General features: G+C 46.0%; 1 protein-coding gene across 1 annotated transcript in view; it reads left to right on the top strand.

The window, feature by feature from the left end:
- Positions 1–250: 250 nt before the first annotated feature.
- SMG5 (SMG5 nonsense mediated mRNA decay factor) overlaps positions 251–18,635 on the top strand; it is a 54,920-nt gene continuing 36,535 nt past the window's right edge. The window contains exons 1-8 of the mRNA XM_054991142.1: positions 251–522; positions 3,992–4,090; positions 5,053–5,176; positions 6,161–6,317; positions 10,591–10,680; positions 11,130–11,219; positions 13,098–13,176; positions 14,210–14,335. Of these exons, the coding sequence (XP_054847117.1) occupies positions 452–522; positions 3,992–4,090; positions 5,053–5,176; positions 6,161–6,317; positions 10,591–10,680; positions 11,130–11,219; positions 13,098–13,176; positions 14,210–14,335 (836 nt within the window). The 5' untranslated portion in view covers positions 251–451. The remainder of the gene's footprint in view (positions 523–3,991; positions 4,091–5,052; positions 5,177–6,160; positions 6,318–10,590; positions 10,681–11,129; positions 11,220–13,097; positions 13,177–14,209; positions 14,336–18,635) is intronic.

The following is an 18,635-nucleotide window of genomic DNA, read 5'->3' as shown; positions in this document are numbered from 1 at the left end:
CCAAACTCTGGTCAGTCTCTCTTTTTGTCAAACTCTCGCGACGATCTCGCGGACTGAAGCCACCCTGGCCCTTTTCCCTTGCCAGCAGCTGGCGTCTGACGTAACAACATCCTCTCCGACAACCCCGAAGCAGGCTGCCATAGCGGAGAATGGTGCGCGCGGCCAAGGCGGGCGCGCCGGTTGTCGCGAGAGTTGAGGGCGAGGTCTCGCGCGATCGGGCTAAGGTGGGCAGCCGCCGCAGCCGCCAGAGGAGCCAAAGAGGGAGGGGAGAGAGGTAGGGCGCGATGGCGGCCGAGCGGGGCCGGTGGCGGCGGCCAGGGCTGAGGCGGGGACGGCCAGAGAGGCGGCAGCAGCCGCAGCAGCCGAGGGTGGAGTGGCGCTGCAGGGCGGGCCGAGCTTGGAGCGGCAGGTGGTGCTGCTGAGAGAGCCCCAGTGGGCCAGGCCGGGCGCCATGAGCCAGGGCAGCGGAAGCGGCGGCGGCGAGCCTGAGGCCAAGGCCCTCCATACCAAGCGACTCTACCGGTGAGTAAGGGAGGGAGGCCGGCGGAGCAGGGGACGCAGAAGAAGGAGAAAGGTGCCATGTCCCCGTATCCCTTGAAGGTTTATTATCCCCGTCCTCATATAGGCATCCTGCATTGAAGGGGTCGCCCAGAACTCTTGTCCCCCCTCCTTGTCTCTTCATAGCCCCATAAAGATTTCTAGTCAAAGACGATGCGCCCTTTTCTGTCTTCTTTCAAGACATTTAATGAAGATCTGTGGAGAACATCCCCCCCACACACACCAGTTCTCCCCCACATGTCCCTTGACCGAAGTAAATGGCAACTATGCATCCATTCTGTCTGAAGAAGGGAGCTCTGACTCATGAAAGCTTACACTCTGAAAATCTTACTGGTTTCTAAGGTGCCACTGGACTCAAATCCTGCTGTTCTACTGCAGATCAACATGGCTACCCACCTAAAACAACCCATTCAAAGTGGGCACTTTCTTCCTGGCCCCATAATTTCTGTGCAGTCCCATAGAGAGGGAAAAGATCTCTAAGGAAAGAGGCTCTGACTTTCTTACCACTCCTTCCTGTCCTTTTTATATCTTATTTATTTATATACTTATATCCTGACTTTCTCCTCGAAGTAGACTCAGAGCTGCTTATCTCATTCTCCACTCACAACAACCCAGTGAGGTGAGTTAGGCTGAGAGTGTGACTAGACCAAGGCCATCCAGCAAGTTTCTGTGGCAGAGTTGGGATTTGAACCTGGATTGCCCCGATCTTGTCTTGACACTAACCATTACACTATGTGTTGAAAAGGGCTCAGCAATTCTCCTTGTCTTTTTTTAGTCCTTCTAATTTCCCTTTGGAGACTCATCTCCTTGATTTATTCTTTTCCTTTAACGGAGCATCATGGTATACTGGCCTTGTATTCTGTGTGTCGCTTATGATTTTGCTGTGGTATGTAGCCAGAGCCAAAGAGGGTAGGGAGAGGCAGAGTGTGATGACTCTACTAAAACTTAGAGGGGAGAGTTTGCCAATACAAGAACCCTAATCATTCATTTACTTAATTCATTTATAGCCTGCTTTTCTTACTAATGAAACCCTGAACATTATACTCCTCTCCCTCATTTTATCCTTACAACAGCCTTGTGTGGCAGGTTAGTCTGAGTGTATGATAGGCCCAAGGTTACTCAGCAAGTTTCCATGACTCAGTGGGGATTTGAACCTGGGTCTTCTAAAGCCTACCTTGGTACTCTAACCACCACATCGTGCTGTTCTTGCACCTTCTTCTGTACGACACTACATTTCAGTCTCTGAAGAACTAGTCGCTTAGTCCATGAAAGTTTATCCTGTATAAAACTGTTAATTTTTAAAGTGCTACAAGACTGTTTATTTTTATGTTTGAGCAGTGCCCCCCCCACTCTATAGAGCTTTGGTTCTTTGTTTCCTGACATTTTCATAGAGCTGCACTGGGGCTAGATGTTTGCCTGTCATCTTGCAGGTCAGATGCTTGCCTTTGTGGGGGGAAAAGAGTATAAATGTTGTGAGAGTGACTTTTTCCCCAAGGTCATCTGGTGAGTTTGTGACTAGGCTGCCTGTTAAACCATGGACCGAAGCACACTGAGCATCCTCTGGATGACATGGACTCAAACATCAGACTAGAGTAGCTTGTTCTGGAAACAGGAATGATGGCAAAACGCTTGTAATTGGATTGTGTCCCTGGAGCTTGGCATGCGATGCAACTTCAGGGTCTTTTAATAGACTGTGGCATCTAATTTGTTTCTCTCCAATGAGCAAGTCCAGTAGCAGGTGTCGGAATGCACCAGCCAGTCCTGAAAGCAGCCTCTTAACGCCTCCAAAGTCACACTGCTGTCAAGTGTGGTGGAAATAGCAAATGGTAAAGATCATTTTCTGTTGCTGTTCTGTGCTTGGGCTTCGCTAGAGAGGTGGAACAGGTTTGCTTGTATCCAGGCACAGAATTAGTGGTGATTAACCCACTTCCCCATATTTCCTTGCACATATTTTTTGGGTACAGTATGTATATTATATCCTTAGTCCATCCGTTCCCCACAGCCAAGCAAGGGAATTTGCCAGTTTTAAGTAGACTTGTCCGCAGTCTTCTTTGCGTTGCTGTCAACTAGGCATCTGTAGGAAATACTGGGCACGCAGCCTCCATGCCCGCCTGCCAGCTGTTCAGTGGAAATTCAGCAGCTTAGCCCTGTGATTCTCTGCTCTGCCCTGCTGCTAAACGTAGTTTGGCCTACAGGGCATCTTTCTTGCAGAAGACTATACAACAGCGATTTAATTGGGGCATGCTACCTCTTAACACTTTTCACACTCTGTACTTGGAATTCATGCATATTTACAGCTGAGCAGGGATTCTAGTCCATCTTAGCAATGGCAAATTCAAAGCCTAATTGGTGGTTGGCAAGAATTTATTTTTCTTATAATAAACAACCTTGTGTATATGACACCAAGATGCCTTTGGTTCCCATTAATATGAGCATGTGAGCATCTGGTATCTCCTTTGGCCATCAAGGAAAGATACAATTCAGAGAAAGCAAAGGAGGAATCAGCCATGTAATGTCTAGATTAAACTATCTAGTCAGGATTTGGCCACAAGCAGTTGGAGATAGGGTCTTTGTTCCTTTTACAGATTTACCAGATAACAAAATTAAATTCCAGAAAATGGTTGTTGTGGATTTTCCGGGCTGTATAGCTGTGGTCGTGGCATTGTAGTTCCTGACGTTTCGCCAGCAGCTGTTGACTCTGTGACACTGAGAGATCTCTGTCTTTTGGTGCTACACCTTTGAAGATGCCAGCCACAGCTGCTGGCGAAACGTCAGGAACTACAATGCCAAGACCATGGCTATACAGCCCGGAAAATCCACAACAACCATCGTTCTCCAGCCGTGAAAGCCTTCGACAATAAATTCCAGAAGGTTTGGTGTGTGTGTTAGTTCCTTGTAGCAAAGCCAAAAGCCCAGTAACACCTTCAGAGCTAAGATGTTGTTGTGGCAGAACCATTCATGGGTTAAAGCCCCTTGTCAGGTGCTGCATCTTCAGCTGCCTTGCATAAGAATTGCTGCCTGCAAGCTGCAGCAGTGGTGCTGGTGAATATGCTGGCTCATTGCTACTGTGAGGCTGGTAGTGCTTGGAGGAATCTGGAAATGTCTGGACCAGCTGAATGGTGTTCACAAATGGGTGCCTTGCCTCAGTCTTACCCTGGAATACATGGAGCGAGGGTGATTCACCCAAGATAATTAGCTTGGGGTGTTCTGGTGCAGCATGATGAAATCCATCATTTCTGGAGACAGGTGTGGTTGTCTTGGGTTTCTAAGCTTGAGGTGACTTATTGTGAATCTCTGAATGTTTGCACAAGCCTTTGGTCGCCAGGGATAGGAAGGCAGTAATATACAATTCCTATGCAGATCCCAAAACAATATCCTCCTAACTTTAATGCCTTTTGCCCTTCTGTTTGTGTGTGTGTGTGTGTTTTTGCAGAGCGGTGGTAGAAGCAGTGCATAGATTGGATCTCATTCTTGGAAACAAGGCAGCTTATCAAGAAGTATTTAAACCGGAGAACATCAGCCTGAGAAACAAGTAAGCACATTGATTTCACATTGCCTTATGGTACAGAGGCTCAAAATGAAGCCTGCTGTAATAAGGAGGCTGTGCGGTTCCTCCAGCATAGGATCCTGCTGTTCACTGTCAATTCGTAAGATGCAGGTAGCAAAAGTAGTGCTCTCATGCGGAATGAGGTTCAGGAGCAGCCTTACAAATACTTGTATAAAAGGCAGTAGCCTGCATTTCATTTGTCTTGATCCACAAATTCTTCTCTTTCCTCAAATGAACCCACATACCACCCAAGATCTGCCCAGCAAGCCCTTGATGCTCATGGTGCTGGCTAGAATACATGCAATTTCACAGGTAGCTTCAGTAATTTGGAATAGACAGTCGAAGGAGGCTTGTGAGGCAAGTTATCTTTCTGTGAGGCCTATAAGATTGTTTTATTCTAAAAGCTGTGGTTTGCTTCATTTGGTTTATTAAATGGTAACTTGATTTAACTATTGGAATTCTGGATATGGTATTGATTGACTTGAATGCTGTCAAGAATGCCTAAGTGGGTATATAAAATAAATGCATGCCTGGATTTAATCATATTTGGCTTATCAAGAGCCTGAAAGGGAGAAAACCAAGGGCTCCCGTGCAGCTTCCATTACTTCAATGGGCTTATGCAGGTGAATTCCCCAACAGTGTTGCCTTAACTCTCCTCTCAAAGCTTCTTTGCCTTGAGCTCTTGGAAGCAATTCCTTCTTGTCTTGGGTGATCAGGCACGTGATTTATTTACCAGCCTACCTGGCCACTTCTTCCATTATCCATTCCCTTCCTTTTAGAAATCTTGTTTCTCACAACTAGTTTTTGTGGCAGAGATGGGTAACTTCAGACCATGGATGTATCCATGTTGTGGGATGGGTTAATGGTGTGAAATGGCTGTGTAAGTCAAGTTTAAAGTCTAATCGCTCCCTTTTTCCTCCTATCCCCAAAACAATTTCCTTCCTCAGGTTACGTGAACTATGTGTGAAGCTGATGTTCTTACACCCGGTGGATTATGGGAGGAAAGCGGAAGAATTGCTGTGGAGGAAAGTTTACTACGAGGTCATCCAGCTCATTAAAACAAATAAGAAGGCAAGTTATCAGTACCTCCTGAGCTTGGTCTAAGATGTGCTACATCTGTAGGATTGCCAGCAAGGGCAGAATGGTCTGTGGCAGGAGTTCTTAAGCTGGGTCTCTGGGCTTGACTGCAGAACATACAGAGCGGCTGATGCATGTGGTCCTGATTGCAGGCATTTTTCCTTCCTGTATCCAAATACTTGGATTGAATACAAGACAGTGAAGCAGTATGGAAAGGTTGTTCTTTCTGCCTCAGCACGCACTGCCCCGACGACAGTACCAACCCCCTCCCCTATTTAAGCAGTCCTAAGAAAAGCTAGAGCATCGTTTCTTTTCACTCTGGTCTAGTTCTGACAGAGGTGGGCGATTTGTGTCTGAGCCATTTCAGTTCAGGCTGCAAGTGAGGGGTTGTATGATCAAATGCTGCTCTGTGCAAAAAGCACGCTTTGCGTATAGATAACTAGCATGTCAAGGTGACATTCTCACTTCATCGTCTTCTCCCTGATGTGCTCGTTATGGAGGTGCATTCAAGACTTGAAGGTTACCTTGAGTCTCTCAACAGGAGATCTCTTACATGAGGATGCTCAAGTGAAGGGAGATGCAGTGTTAGCTGGGAAGCGTAGTTTAAAAAAACAGAGGCAAAGGCTGTCAATTTTCCCTCTACAAAGCCAGCAAAGATGACTCTTAACAGGGTTTGTTAATTTCCTCTTTGCCTCCCCAAAGGGGAGGTGAAATTGACAGAGCCTTCCCAAAGGCCCTGGAAGCGATACAGCCCGATGTGGATTAATTTATAAGGTGGGCGTGTGCGGGACCCACAGTCAGTGGTACACAGCCAGCGGTAAGTTACCAGCACCTGGTGCATATGTTGAAAGTTCTATAAGGGGCAATTATGAGACATCAGCACAGAAAGTATTATGTTGTGAGGTAATCTGGGACTCTGCCTGGTTCTGCGGAAGCGACTGGGTGTAGAATTTTCACTTTCTTTTCTCCACCCCACAGCACATTCATAGTCGCAGTACTCTGGAGTGTGCCTACCGTACTCACCTTATTGCCGGTATTGGGTTTTACCAGCACCTTCTTCTCTACATTCAGTCTCACTATCAGCTGGAGCTCCAGTGCTGTATTGACTGGACACATGTGACAGATCCTCTGATAGGTCAGTATGCAGGTATTGACGTATTTCATTGGCTCAGAATCTACGAAGTACATGCATAAGGATATAGGTGGCTGCTGTCCGTATTTCCCCTTCTCTTGTTCGCCAGTAGCTCCCCAAGACCTCTAAAAAGCTGATGCTGGCAGTTGTGGGATATGAGGTGCTGCACTGAGGGGGAGCTGGGATGGTGTTGCTTCTGTATCTATGGAACGTTTGTTGATCTGAGCAGAAGGCAAGGGTAGTTTTTCCCTGGCCACAGCCCCCTGGACTGCCTGGCCTTTTGTTCATGCAAGTCCTACAATCTCCAGCATCGGCCTTGTGGAGGTTTTGAAGAACTGCTAAAGAACGATGGGGAAGAACTGAACTCTGATACCTATGCTCTCCAGGATCCAAACCTTTTAATTGTATATGATGCTTGATGCCTTCATATCTGTCTGCTCTTTCTCTTTTGGGACAGGCCTTGGTTTGGGTTTTGTGTGTTGTTCTTCAGGGAGTATTTTTATTTGAATGCCACCATCCCTGCACTGGCCCGAGTTAAGCCCTAAAGAGGTTGAATCTCACTCAAGGAAAGCATTCTCTGGTATGAGGCCCCCTCCTTTCTTTGGGAATGTTAGGCAGGGAGCCGTCACCTTAGTGGTGTTTGCTCCCCAGAATCAACACACATATTAAAGTGTGCAGTTTCCTGGCCCTGCTGTTAGGTGGTGGATGCATTAAGACTGTAGGGACTCAGCTACATAAGACCATCTCACATGTTTGAATAAACCAAATACTGTCGCTAAGCTTGTACATGACCGGGAGTTGGTTATTAATGCTTGGAATAAGAGGTATGCAACAAAAAGTCTGTATGCAAATATTAGAAACGTTATAGATTAAAAATGGTAATTAATGAAAAATTTGTGCTGGAGAGAAGGAATAATTGACTACGAATTAAATGCTGCTGTGGATTTCTTTGTGCTGTCTTAAATGTGGGCTATTTAAACGCTTAAAGTTCTTATTTGTATGCATATTACATGGGACTTTTAAAAATGTTGGCTGTGTTAGTTGTGTTAACTTTGTAGTCTTTAGTTTTGAGTATACTGGGCTGGATCAAGAGAACTGTGAGCAGAGCAGCATTGGCTAAACAGACCCATTCCATCTCTTGCATTTTCCTATACCCCCGGCTAATCAAAAAGCTACATCCAAGAGCCATGGGTTCCTCCAGACCAGTGTAGGGGACCTGAACTCAGATGGGAAATCATGAAAATGTCCTTATGTGAGCTGCAGAAGGATGCCCCTGAATCTAACCCCACGATAAGATGTTTAGAATTTTGTGTAGGTCATATAGGATAGAAATTTCCAATACAGTGTGCATATTTTTGTCTTAGTGAGGGTATGGTATGGAAAGAGGTTATATTTGACTTGATGGTATTCTGAGCAGCTGATGGTATATCAGCTGGTTATTGGACATATTCAGTTCTTGAACAGTGGAAGTCTGTCATTGCCTTGTGTCTTGTCTCCCTGAACGATGTGCTAAAAGGCTGGTGTCCTTGGCAACCGTTGCTGTGAGAATCACATTGATATCACTGCAGAACTGATGGAATCCTTAGAATGACTTCCAGTCCAGGAGTTGTTTAACACGTTAAATGCATTTCATGTTCCTAAGTTGCTGAACGGTCTTTGTGAATTTTAACTTTTTTCAAAAGTAAAATGTATGCTCAGAAGCAGGTGGGAGAGATATCCACTATACTTACAAGGTTTCAGAGCTGGCTTTTTCATGCAACTGTTCCAGTGGTCTTTAAGTGCAAACTGTTTTAAAAAAGAAGGCAAGGTGGGTGGGTGTGAAGTGTATGCTTTCTATACCCTTGGCTCTTGTATCGAACATTGTAGCTATTTAATGCATTCGTGCCATGCCCATGTTCCTGTAATCAATCAGAACTGGCTTACGCTGCCCTGTGTTTCTGCATTGGTGAAGGAGAACCACTCTGGCTGGGAAAGGAACTCTCACTTGGAAAGAGCGAGTGTAGCTGCACTTGCTGTTTCTAGTAAACTTGAAGTATACAAGTGGCTCCTGGCTCCTGCTGCAGCAGTATAAACATAGTGAAGCTGCCAGTCTGTTGGTCCACCTCGCCTAGTATTGTCTCCTATGACTGTTGATGTGCAAAGTCTTGGGCCGAAAGAGGTCTTTCCTAGATTTGCCACCTGCTCCCCTCCCCCAGCTACCCGATTTTCCTTGGACAGAACTTGTTCAGAATCTAAACTTTGACCTTATTTACAAGGATCAGACCAAAGGTGCGTCCGCCCCAGTATCTGGTTTCTGGCAGCACCAAGCCCGATGCCTCATGGATGCTAATGAGCAGAGCACAAAGGCTTCAACCTTTCCCTGCTGTTTGTCCCCAGTATTTAATAGTTGGAACAATACTGCCTCAAAACCTGAAGGTTCCTTTGAACCATCTTCGCTAATAGATCTGCCTTCCTCCTGTTGTCTAAGCTAGTTGTCTAAGCTAGTTTCCATTGCCACATCTTGTAATAGTGAATTCCAAAAGTAAACTCTGTAAAATTAAAAACATATGTAATAAAATCACAACTAAAAACCATTAAAACCAACAAAAACACATAATCAAAACTAGAAATAAAGTACACATATGAAACCATAAAAATAGTAGTTAAAACATTGGGCAGGAAGGAGGGTTCACTGAGGGAATGCCAGATGAAACACAAAAGTCTTCACTGTGCTGATGGTAGATGTCAACAGAAGGTAATAGACGAGTCTCCTGGGGAATAGAGTTCCAGAGTTCTGGTGCCGCAACCAAGAAGGCCCTCTCCCAGGTTGCCATTTGCTTACATCTTAGAAGGTGGCAACACCCCGAGCAGGGCTCAGAAGATGACTGCAGTTATTGGGTAAATTCATAAGGGAGTAGACTGTTCTTCAAGTATGTTGGTTCCAAACCATAAATGCTTTAAAGGTCAGCGCTACTACCTTAAATTGTGCCTGGAAACAGATGGGTCAAGGCTGAAGTGATATGGTCCCTACGACCCACTCTAGTAAACATACTGGTTGCAGCATTCTGCACCAAGTGAAGTTTCCAAACTTTTCGGAAGGGCAGCCCTGCATAGAGTACATTCCAGTAATCTAATCTAGATATAATCAGAGCATGCACAACTGTGGCCAGATTGTTTCTTTCCATGAAGGGCTGCAGCTCACTGACCAGTTGAAGTGGGTAAAAGGCACTCCTAGGCACAGCTGCCACCTGCTTATCCAGTAGTAGGTGTGGGTCCAAGAGCACTGCCCCCCCCCATCAAGTTCCTTCAAGGGGAGTGCAGCACCTCCCAGAATGGGTGACATCTTATGTCCTGGGTGAGACCTTCTACTCACCAGTAGCATTTCTGCCTTGTTGGAGTTAAGCTTCAGTTTGTTACCCTGAATCTGCTTCAAAACTGCCTCCAGGCACTGGTTCGGTGTTTCTACAGCCTCCCTGGGATCACCTGGAAAAACAAAATAGAGCTGAGTCATCTGCATATTGGTAGCAACCCAGCCCAAATCTGGATGACCTCACTTTGCAGTTTCAGGTGAATATTAAAGAGCATAGGGGACAAGATAGAGCCTTGTGGTACTCCAAAGGCCAGAGGGCTATGTAGCAGGTCCTCCCCCTCCCCGCCACCAGCACGGCCTTCTGAAACCTGTCCTCCAGTTAGGACTGGAACCACTGCAAAACTGTGCCTCTTAGTGCCAGCCCAGAAAGGCCAGTCCAGAAGGGTGCTACGATTGATGGTATCAAAAGCCACAGAGAGGTCAATAGTTACTGCAATTAGATTATTGTAAGCGCACATTGCATCAGGTTTGCAGGGCTATGTGTACAAAAAAAAACCTCAGGCACCGAAAATTTCCAAGAAGAACTTGAGAAATCTGCACTGGGAATAAGTTACCACAATTTGCTGATTTTGTGCTATTTATTCCGATAGCCCTGGGAAGGTGGGGATATGTAGAGCACAGCACTGAAGCATCACTTCTTGGCCATGATAGGGAATCAACTTCCTTAGTATTAATGCCCACAGGCATTAATGCCCATTTCAAGCTTGGCTTTTTGTTTGATAAGAACAGAACTTGAGGTTCTTGCTATAGCTGATTCCACTACTGTGTGGCTGGCGTGGGGAGGTGTGGAATGTGCTTATGTCTTGTCATGTGGGCAAGGTCTTGTATGGGTTGTTGTCTGGGCATGCTTGCGCATGGTTGCCACAGCCAGCTTGATGTCCTGGTTATATCGCTTATCCAGGTTTCATTGATTTATCTCTTGCACAGGCTGCAAGAAACCTGTGTCTGCATCGGAGAAGGAGATGGAGTGGGCTCAGATGGCCTGCCACCGCTGTCTGGTTTATCTGGGAGATTTAGGTGAGAGCTGGTATGGGGTAAATGTTTAACACGTAATGGCCCTTGAAGTCTATGATCCACCTATAGCAAAAAGGAGAAGCAGATACTCTGTGTTGTTAATCAGTAAAACACTCGGGCTGATCCATGGTCCCTTGGAGACTTTCCAGACCCTGAGCCTCTTCTGAATGTCTGTGGGTTTTGCCAGCCAAGGATGACCCAATAGAGTGGAAAGGTTCTAGTGCTCTGTTTAGATATTATTTGGGGGGCCTACTGAGTTTTAATGGGGTTGTATATGTTTCCTTAAAGCCTAGAGAAGCAAATTTACTGAGCTTATTGAATGAAAGTTCATAATTTCACTTCTCCGTTGAGCCTGCTAAAAGGTTTTGTGGCGTTGTGCTTACTTACCAGTTCTTGGCCTCTCTCTGCTTTATTGTGAATCATAATATCACTACTTGAGTGTTTCTTTTCAGCTCGGTATCAGAACGAATTGGCAGGTGTGGACACAGAATTGCTGGCTGAGAGGTTTTACTATCAAGCCCTTTCTGTTGCACCACAAATAGGTAAGTGCATAGCCTGAATTTCTTCATAAAAGATGATGTATTGTGACGCTAGGAAGGTTATGGGGAGCTGGTGGTGAAGAGGCTGATGCATAGCATCTCTGGAAGTGTAAAGTATCTGAGTATGAGAAGCAGGAGGTAAGCAGAAAGAGGCAGGAAATCCAGGAGGCTACTTGGGTGAAGGGAGAATGGGTAATAAAGCTGCACGGGCATTGCGACGTTAGTCCAGGGTGTTGTGGTCTTGATGTGGGATATTGGAGTGTTGACAGGTTGCGTTTAGGGGAAGGAAACTCAATTTCTAGGGGAAAGCTGTTGGTAAGCATTCCCTTGCGGCTGTTTTGCTTCGGTTTCCCTTCTCTCTCTGAACATCATCAGTTCTGCTTTATTGCCTAAGATCTACTAAAATCTGTTTACAAAAAAAAAAATCTTCTGAATAAGGTCACAAGAAGTGGTCACAGCATGGTTTCCACAGGGTGGCAGGATAACCAGGCAGAGTTTCCTGCCTCACCCTTCCTTGCTCCATACTCTTTGTCATTGTCTGCTGTGCTGCCTGTTGGGTGGTGGCTCTTATTGAGGACAAGCTTGTCATTTGTTTCCTCTTTTGAGGCTTGAGATAGGCAACTATTGGCCTAGGAGCCCAGTCCAGCCCAGAGAGGCTTCCAGTCTTGTCCCTTGCTTATCCGTTTGTCCCAAGGACCGCCCCCCTTGCCTTTTTGTGCACCTCCCTTCCTTTCCCATCTAAGTAAGCTGCAAATAGAGGAGCACTTTAAGCCCTTCGACTTTCTTCTCTTCAAGCTTTGTGGCTGCTTAAACTCCTGTTTGAGATCCCAAAGCAAGGTAGATCCAGAGGAGTTAGCCGTGTTAGTCTGTAGTAGCAAAATCAAAAAGAGTCCAGTAGCACCTTTAAGACTAACCAATAAGACTAACCATTCCTTTGAGGAATGTTTGGGTTGCCTCCCCGCTAATTGCATCCTGTCCCCTTGTGATATATGTCCCCTTCTTTCTCCCCTCTCTCCCCTCCTCTTCTGTATTTGACCAGTTCGGATCATGCATCTGACGAAGAGAACTTGATTCTCGAAAGCTTATGCTACAATAAAATTGGTTAGTCTTAAAGGTGCTACTGGACTCTTTTTGACAAAGCAAGGTAGGTTAGTGGTGGTCAGCAGCTGAGGTCTATAATAAAGAGAGGCCCCTGCCAAAGCTTCTCTTCCAGTTCATTCTGGATAGAAGGGCATTCAAGGTCCAATTATCCATGTCTCTGCTCAGGTAGGAGTGAAGTCAGAGTACAGCCCTGGCCTGTCAGCCCGTGCAAAACGTGGCTCCTGTCAGACATGAAGCTGCTGGGACCAAGTGAGCAGGCTCAGAAACCATCAGGATTTCTGAAGCTAAGTAGGTGTGGACCTGGTGTAAACAGGCTACACCTGTGTGAACAGGCTATACATATATTTGAAAAACAATTAGCTGATTGCCCAGGCTTAAGAGTCATCAGCCCTAATGCCTCAAAGTTTAGACATTTGTTCAGACTTCACCTGCCTAATAGTCCATCAGCATGCCCTGTGATTCTTCTGCCACTTTGGGGTTCTTGGAAGTTCTGCCTCCCAGCTGCGCCCAAGTGAGTCAATCTCTTCTTTGCCTGGGAAGAGCCCATCTTCCCCTCACCCTTCCTCCCCCGCTCTTCCCCATCTTGCTTTTGCTAATCTGTCGCTTCAGTATGAGTGTGGCTCCTTCCACCTTGAACTTTCATGTTTCAAAAATACCATATCCTGCAATTTGTAGGTGGGGGGTGGGTGGGTAGTTCTTTGCGTTACTAGCCTATATATTTTATATATGTGTTTGAACAAATACAGGCTGCATTGTTCTCATTTTGCCTTGTTGCAATAGGCATGCCCTTTAACCAGCTGGGGACACTGGCTGGGAGCAAATACTACAACGTGGAAGCCACCTACTGCTACCTGCGCTGGTGAGTGTTTCCCACAGAGCATTCTTGGGGAGGAGAGTGTGTGTCTACTCATGCCTACTCTCTAGCCATTGCTGTTGCTCAGTGGCTTTGAAGCCTGTTTCTTTGTCCGCTGTTGGCCTCTGTATATAGCCGCTGGGGGCAAAAATCACAAGAATGCAGCTCAGGCAGCTGCCTAACCTGACCAACATAGATGACGGTCTCTCTCAGTCACAAGTAAACAGGTAGCTTGTAACATTTTGCTGCAAGTCGGTGAAAACGCAGTTGGGACTGTTATGTATATTTTGTAGTTCCTCTTACTGGCTATGAGATTTGGCAGCCAGAAAGTCTCTGTGCTGTTGCGTTACAACTTAAAAACAAAACTTTCCAGTCTTTGTGGTTGAGCTGAGGTCCACAGTTTTTTTACCTCTGTCTCCTAACCAGCCATTACTTGTGGTAGTCACCACCACCCTCTTTCCCTCTCATGTAGTTTCTTACCTTCTCCGGTCCCCATTGCCAGTGAGGGAAGACCCTTTCCTTTTCCCTGAGTGGGCACCATTGAAATTCTGACAAAGAGAGGTGGGCACAACCACAAAATGGCTGTCGGAGGAGGCAGAGCCAACTACAAAATGTCAGGGAGTGAAGTTATGCTTTTAATAACTCTTCTGCATTTCAGACAGGAGCTTTGTTTAACAGAATGCCTTTTAAAATGTAACTTTCTAAAAAATATTTTCTTGCATACACACACAGTAAAAATCCTTGTGCTATGGTAGCAGTTATTGCTGAAGCAACATTTAAAAAAAAAACTGCATAGCCAGTCAGATCTCTAGTGGCCCTGCTGGGCAAAAGCGCTGCCTGGCCTCACCTACTTTCTAAAAACACTTATAAGCACCAGGAAAAATATTGGTGCCCTGTGGTGCTCTTGTGCACCATGTCAGGATCCCTGCTATAGACTGTGGGATACAGCTCTTGTGATTTAAAAAAAGAAAAGAAAATGAAGTGAAAGGCCTATGAGAAATTTAACAGTTCCATTTTGTGGGACTTTGTGCCTGCTTAGTATCCAGTCAGAAGTGTCCTTCGAAGGTGCTTATGGGAACCTCAAACGCCTCTATGACAAGGCTGCCAAAATGTATCACCAGCTGAAGAAATGCGAAGCCAGGAAACTGTCACCAAGTAAAAAGAGGTAAGAACCACACAGGAATGATCAGATCCCAAGAGCATTTCAGACTCCAGTTGGTTGCTCATAGAGAAATTCGGTGGAAGGAAGCTGAAGAATCCCCAAATACTAGTTCATGTGGCCAGCTGTTGTTACCTGGAGTATGTTTGGTCTTCATTTTATCTAGCACCTCCCTCCCATGGCCACCCGTGCAGCCTTGCTAAACTTCAGTTGAATTGTATGTAGTCAAAAGTTTGTCTGCAGTTTTACTTGTACAGAGAAACGTTTTCAACTTGTAAGAAATAGACCTTTCTTAGATTTTCTAGTTTCCTGTCTGTGTTTGCTCCAACTCTGAACCCTTTACTACTAGATGGTCCCCACTTTATTATGAAGCCTGCTATCTTTGAACAGCAGAGTTTTCAGCCCCATGTCCAAGTTCCTGGAGAATAGGGCATAATATGGAAGCTAGTCATCCCAGATGTAAACAGAACACGATTACTACTCTGAAATTTTCCATAGAGAAACACAGGGATCAGTTCACTTTTTATAGATAGAAACTCCTAACATGCTTTAGGTAGGAATAAGCCCAGGGGTCCTTGAGCTCACACACTTCCTTTCCCTCTTCCCCAGGGATGCAGCTCAGTACTTGGATGTTTCTGCTTTCCTGAAAATTGTAAATTGTCATTCTTTCTGAACCAGTGGTGGATTAGGGTGTTAAAATAAAATTTTTAACGATTGTTATATAGAGATGGTTGCTGTAATTGCTTTCTTTTCTTGCTTTTTTCTTCTGTCTTAGGTAAAATGCATGGATTTGTTCGGCCTGTTCTGTCTGTAACACTTCGGGGCTTTTGTTAAATGTAACTTGTGAGAAACTTGTATTTAAACAAGTTAAAACAATAAAAATCAGCCCAGGAAATATTGCAAGGGCTGCTCAGCCCAGCCCTGGCTAGCAGCGATGCCAAGTGTACACTCCCCCATCAGCACTGGCTGGGTCCAAGCTGAACACCCTCCACCTATATCCATGGTCACTGCCTGAGTCCCAGTCGGGCAGCTCCTTTAGCATTTCTAGTGCCACTGGGGCTCTGTTTCATTTATTTTATTTTTATTTATCATTTATAGTCCACCTTTCTCAGTGAGACTCAAGGCGGATTACATAGCGTGAGATTAGTACAATCGATATCGGCAACGTTTCCATACAGTATCAAGGACATTTCCACACAGTGTTAAGGACGTTTCCACAACAATGTCATAGGATTTTACAAAGATGTAGCATTAGTAAGGATCCAATACAGAATTGAAGAATTGCTGAAACAGAGCAGCATCAATTCTAGGACTGACATTAGATAAACATGAAGTACAGGTAGTATAAGAGTACATATTCGAGCAACAAATAATATGCAAGGCAACATAGTGGTGAAGTCTGTGGTCCTTAACTCATTAGCGAAGCATTTGAGACCCTTTCCTAGAATACTTTCCTCCAATCTGAGTAAAAAAGCTTTTTGAATAATTCGGTTTTGCATCGTTTGTGGAAAGCCAGGAGAGTGGGGGTTCTCCTGACCTTCTCAGGCAGACTGTTCCATAGGGTGGGGGCCACCACAGAGAAAACCAATGTATGGGTTGCTGTTGATTTCACCCATGCGCAGGCCGGTACCTGCAAGAGACCCTGTTCAGATGAGCAAAGCTGCCGTGGAGGGACATAGGGAGGGAAGCGGTCCCATAGGTATGCTGGGCCAAGGCCATGAAGAGCTTTGTATGTAATAACCAGTACCTTGAATTGAGCATGTTAACTGATAGGTAGCCAATGGAGTGACTGTAGGATGGATGTTCATGCTCCTGCTCGCTCCTGCTAACAGTTGAGCTACAGCATTTTGCACCCATTGGAGCCCCCTAGTTAACTTAGATGGGAGACCAATGTATAGTGCATTACAATAGTCAAGTTTTGATATTACCATAGCATGGATCCAGGTGGCCAGGTTGGCCGTGTCAAGGTGTCAAGCCATCTTCCAGGCTAGAGTGAGATTGTAGTATGCATTTTTTGTGGCTGCCTTAACTTGTTTTTCTAGTAGTAGCGCTGGATCCAGTATAACCCCTAGGCTCTTAACCAAGTCTGCAAGGGTCAGACAAACTCCATCGAAAGTGGAGAGTACAATATCTTTCAAGATCTGTCTTCCCCAAAAGCATCACTTCAGTCTTGTCTGGGTTCAATTTCGTTATTTTCCAGCCATTTCACCACGGCTATCAGGCAGCGATCTAAGATTTCTACTGCATCCTGTGGGGCCTTGGATAACGAGATATAAAGCCCTAAACGACTGGGACCAGCATACCTAAGGGACTGTCTCTCCCCGTATGTGCCTCAAAGAGCACTTTGTTCAACCGGAAAACATCTACTGGTGGGTCCCTGGCCTTAGGGAGGCTCGGCTGGCCTTTTTGGTCCTGGCCCCAACCTGATGGAATTCTGTCTGAGGACACTTGGGCCTGCCATGATCTTGTATCATTTAGGTGGGCCTGTAAGACAGAAATGTTCCGCCAGGCATATGGTAGAGGCTAATTTTAGTCCATCAGTGCCGAGCCTTCCACCTTTCTCCTTCTATGAGGGGGTATAGAGGGTCCACTGCTGGCTGCCCTAAAAAGGGGTACAGTAATCTATCTGTCCGCTACTACCTCCCCTTTTTGTAAGCTGACGGGCAGGAGTGCAGGACTGCCCGTCTTGGAATGGTTTTATTGATTGCTGTTTTTATGCTGTGTTTAATGTTTTTATGTTGTATTTTAATCAATGTTGTACCTCGCCCTGAGCCCGCTTGTGGGGAGGGTGGGTTAAAAATATAATAAATAAATAAATAAATAAATAAATAAATAGAGTTAGGTGTCATCTGCATATTGATGATGTCCCAGTCCCTAGCTGCGAATGAGTTCACCTAAAGGTTTTACATAGAGGTTGAATAACATGGGAGATAAGATTGCGCCCTTCGGAACCCATCAAGTTAGTTCCCATTCTGGAGATGCTCCTTAGCGTGCTCCTGGGAACCAGTGGCCTTGCGGTTTTCTATAATATCAGAAATCTTTGCAGAGCCATGTGCTGGGGAAAGGCAGGAAAACAGAGGATCCTGTGGGCTTGTTGCTGTAATGACATATCATAGTTTACAGTTATGGCTGAAGCACTCGAAAGAAATGCTGATCATTGTGTGTTGTTAATTCGAAAGTGGTGTCCGCAAGATCTTGCAATAAATAACACAGGAGCACCTTGGGCTGTTGTAAGGCACTCACATAAATCTGTGCATAGTTTGCTCTTGGATTACTGCATTATTTCCCTTTCTGTAAAGTGTCTCCAAGAAGACATTTACAGCGCAATCCTGAAGCCTGCCAGGGTGCCCAGTGGCTGTGCACCGGCGTAACCGCAGCACCACTAGTCCACTCCTTGAGGACTTTGGCGGGAGAGCTAAGGTGGTGGCCGAGCCTGGCAAGGCACAGCCAGGAGAAAATGCACCCTAGTTGTCCTGGCGATGCCGGCAGACAGAGTGGTTGCAGTTGATGGTACCATGAGTGGCAGGGAAAGGCATAGCCAGTCTGCGGGCTGGGGCATGTTTGTCGTCGCTAGCTGCCTACGCTACTCCCCTGCCCTAAAGAGAGCAGATGCACAGGGCAGAAAGACCTCCACGATCAGGCTTGCCACTCTCCAACACAGGTGCCCCGTGGAGGGCAGTTACACTGAAAGTGTAGACCGAGCACCCGCCCACCGAACCCCCATTCCTGACAAGGGCCAGGCTGGCAGCTGAAGCACCACTTGCTTGCAAACTCCCTCCCTACTGCCACTGCTCTGAGAAACATACACCCCCTCCCTAAAGAGTAAGACAAGAAACAATAATAACAACAACATTTGATTTATATACCGCCCTTCGGAACAACTTAATGCTACACTCAGAGCGGTTTACAAAGTGTGTTGTTGTTATCCTCACAACAATCACCCTGTGAGGTGGGTGGGGCAGAGAGAGCTCCGAGAGACCTGTAACTGACCCAAGGTCACCCAGCTGACTTCAAGCGGAGGAGTGGGGAAACAAACCTGGTTCTCCAGACTAGATTCCTGCCGCTCTTAACCACAGAAAGGCAGCAGAACCCGGTAAGGGTTGCGCCCTCAACTCCCAGTACCCAGAATCAGCCCCCCAAGTCTCAGAGAGGCAGCTCCTTAGGGGCAAGTGGAGGGCAGGTCCTGAAACGAATGATGGGAATGCCCATTGGAAACAGCGGGAGAAGCTAGAAGGCCCGTTGGATATGATGGGAGCCATTAAACCCCATCGACTTGCAGTAGCTTCATTGAAATACATCACTGCAT

The sequence above is a fragment of the Eublepharis macularius genome, chromosome 1, assembly GCF_028583425.1.
Source record: "Eublepharis macularius isolate TG4126 chromosome 1, MPM_Emac_v1.0, whole genome shotgun sequence".
In the NCBI taxonomy this organism is placed as follows: Eukaryota; Metazoa; Chordata; class Lepidosauria; order Squamata; family Eublepharidae; genus Eublepharis; species Eublepharis macularius.
This window is presented reverse-complemented; position numbering and strand designations above follow the sequence as displayed.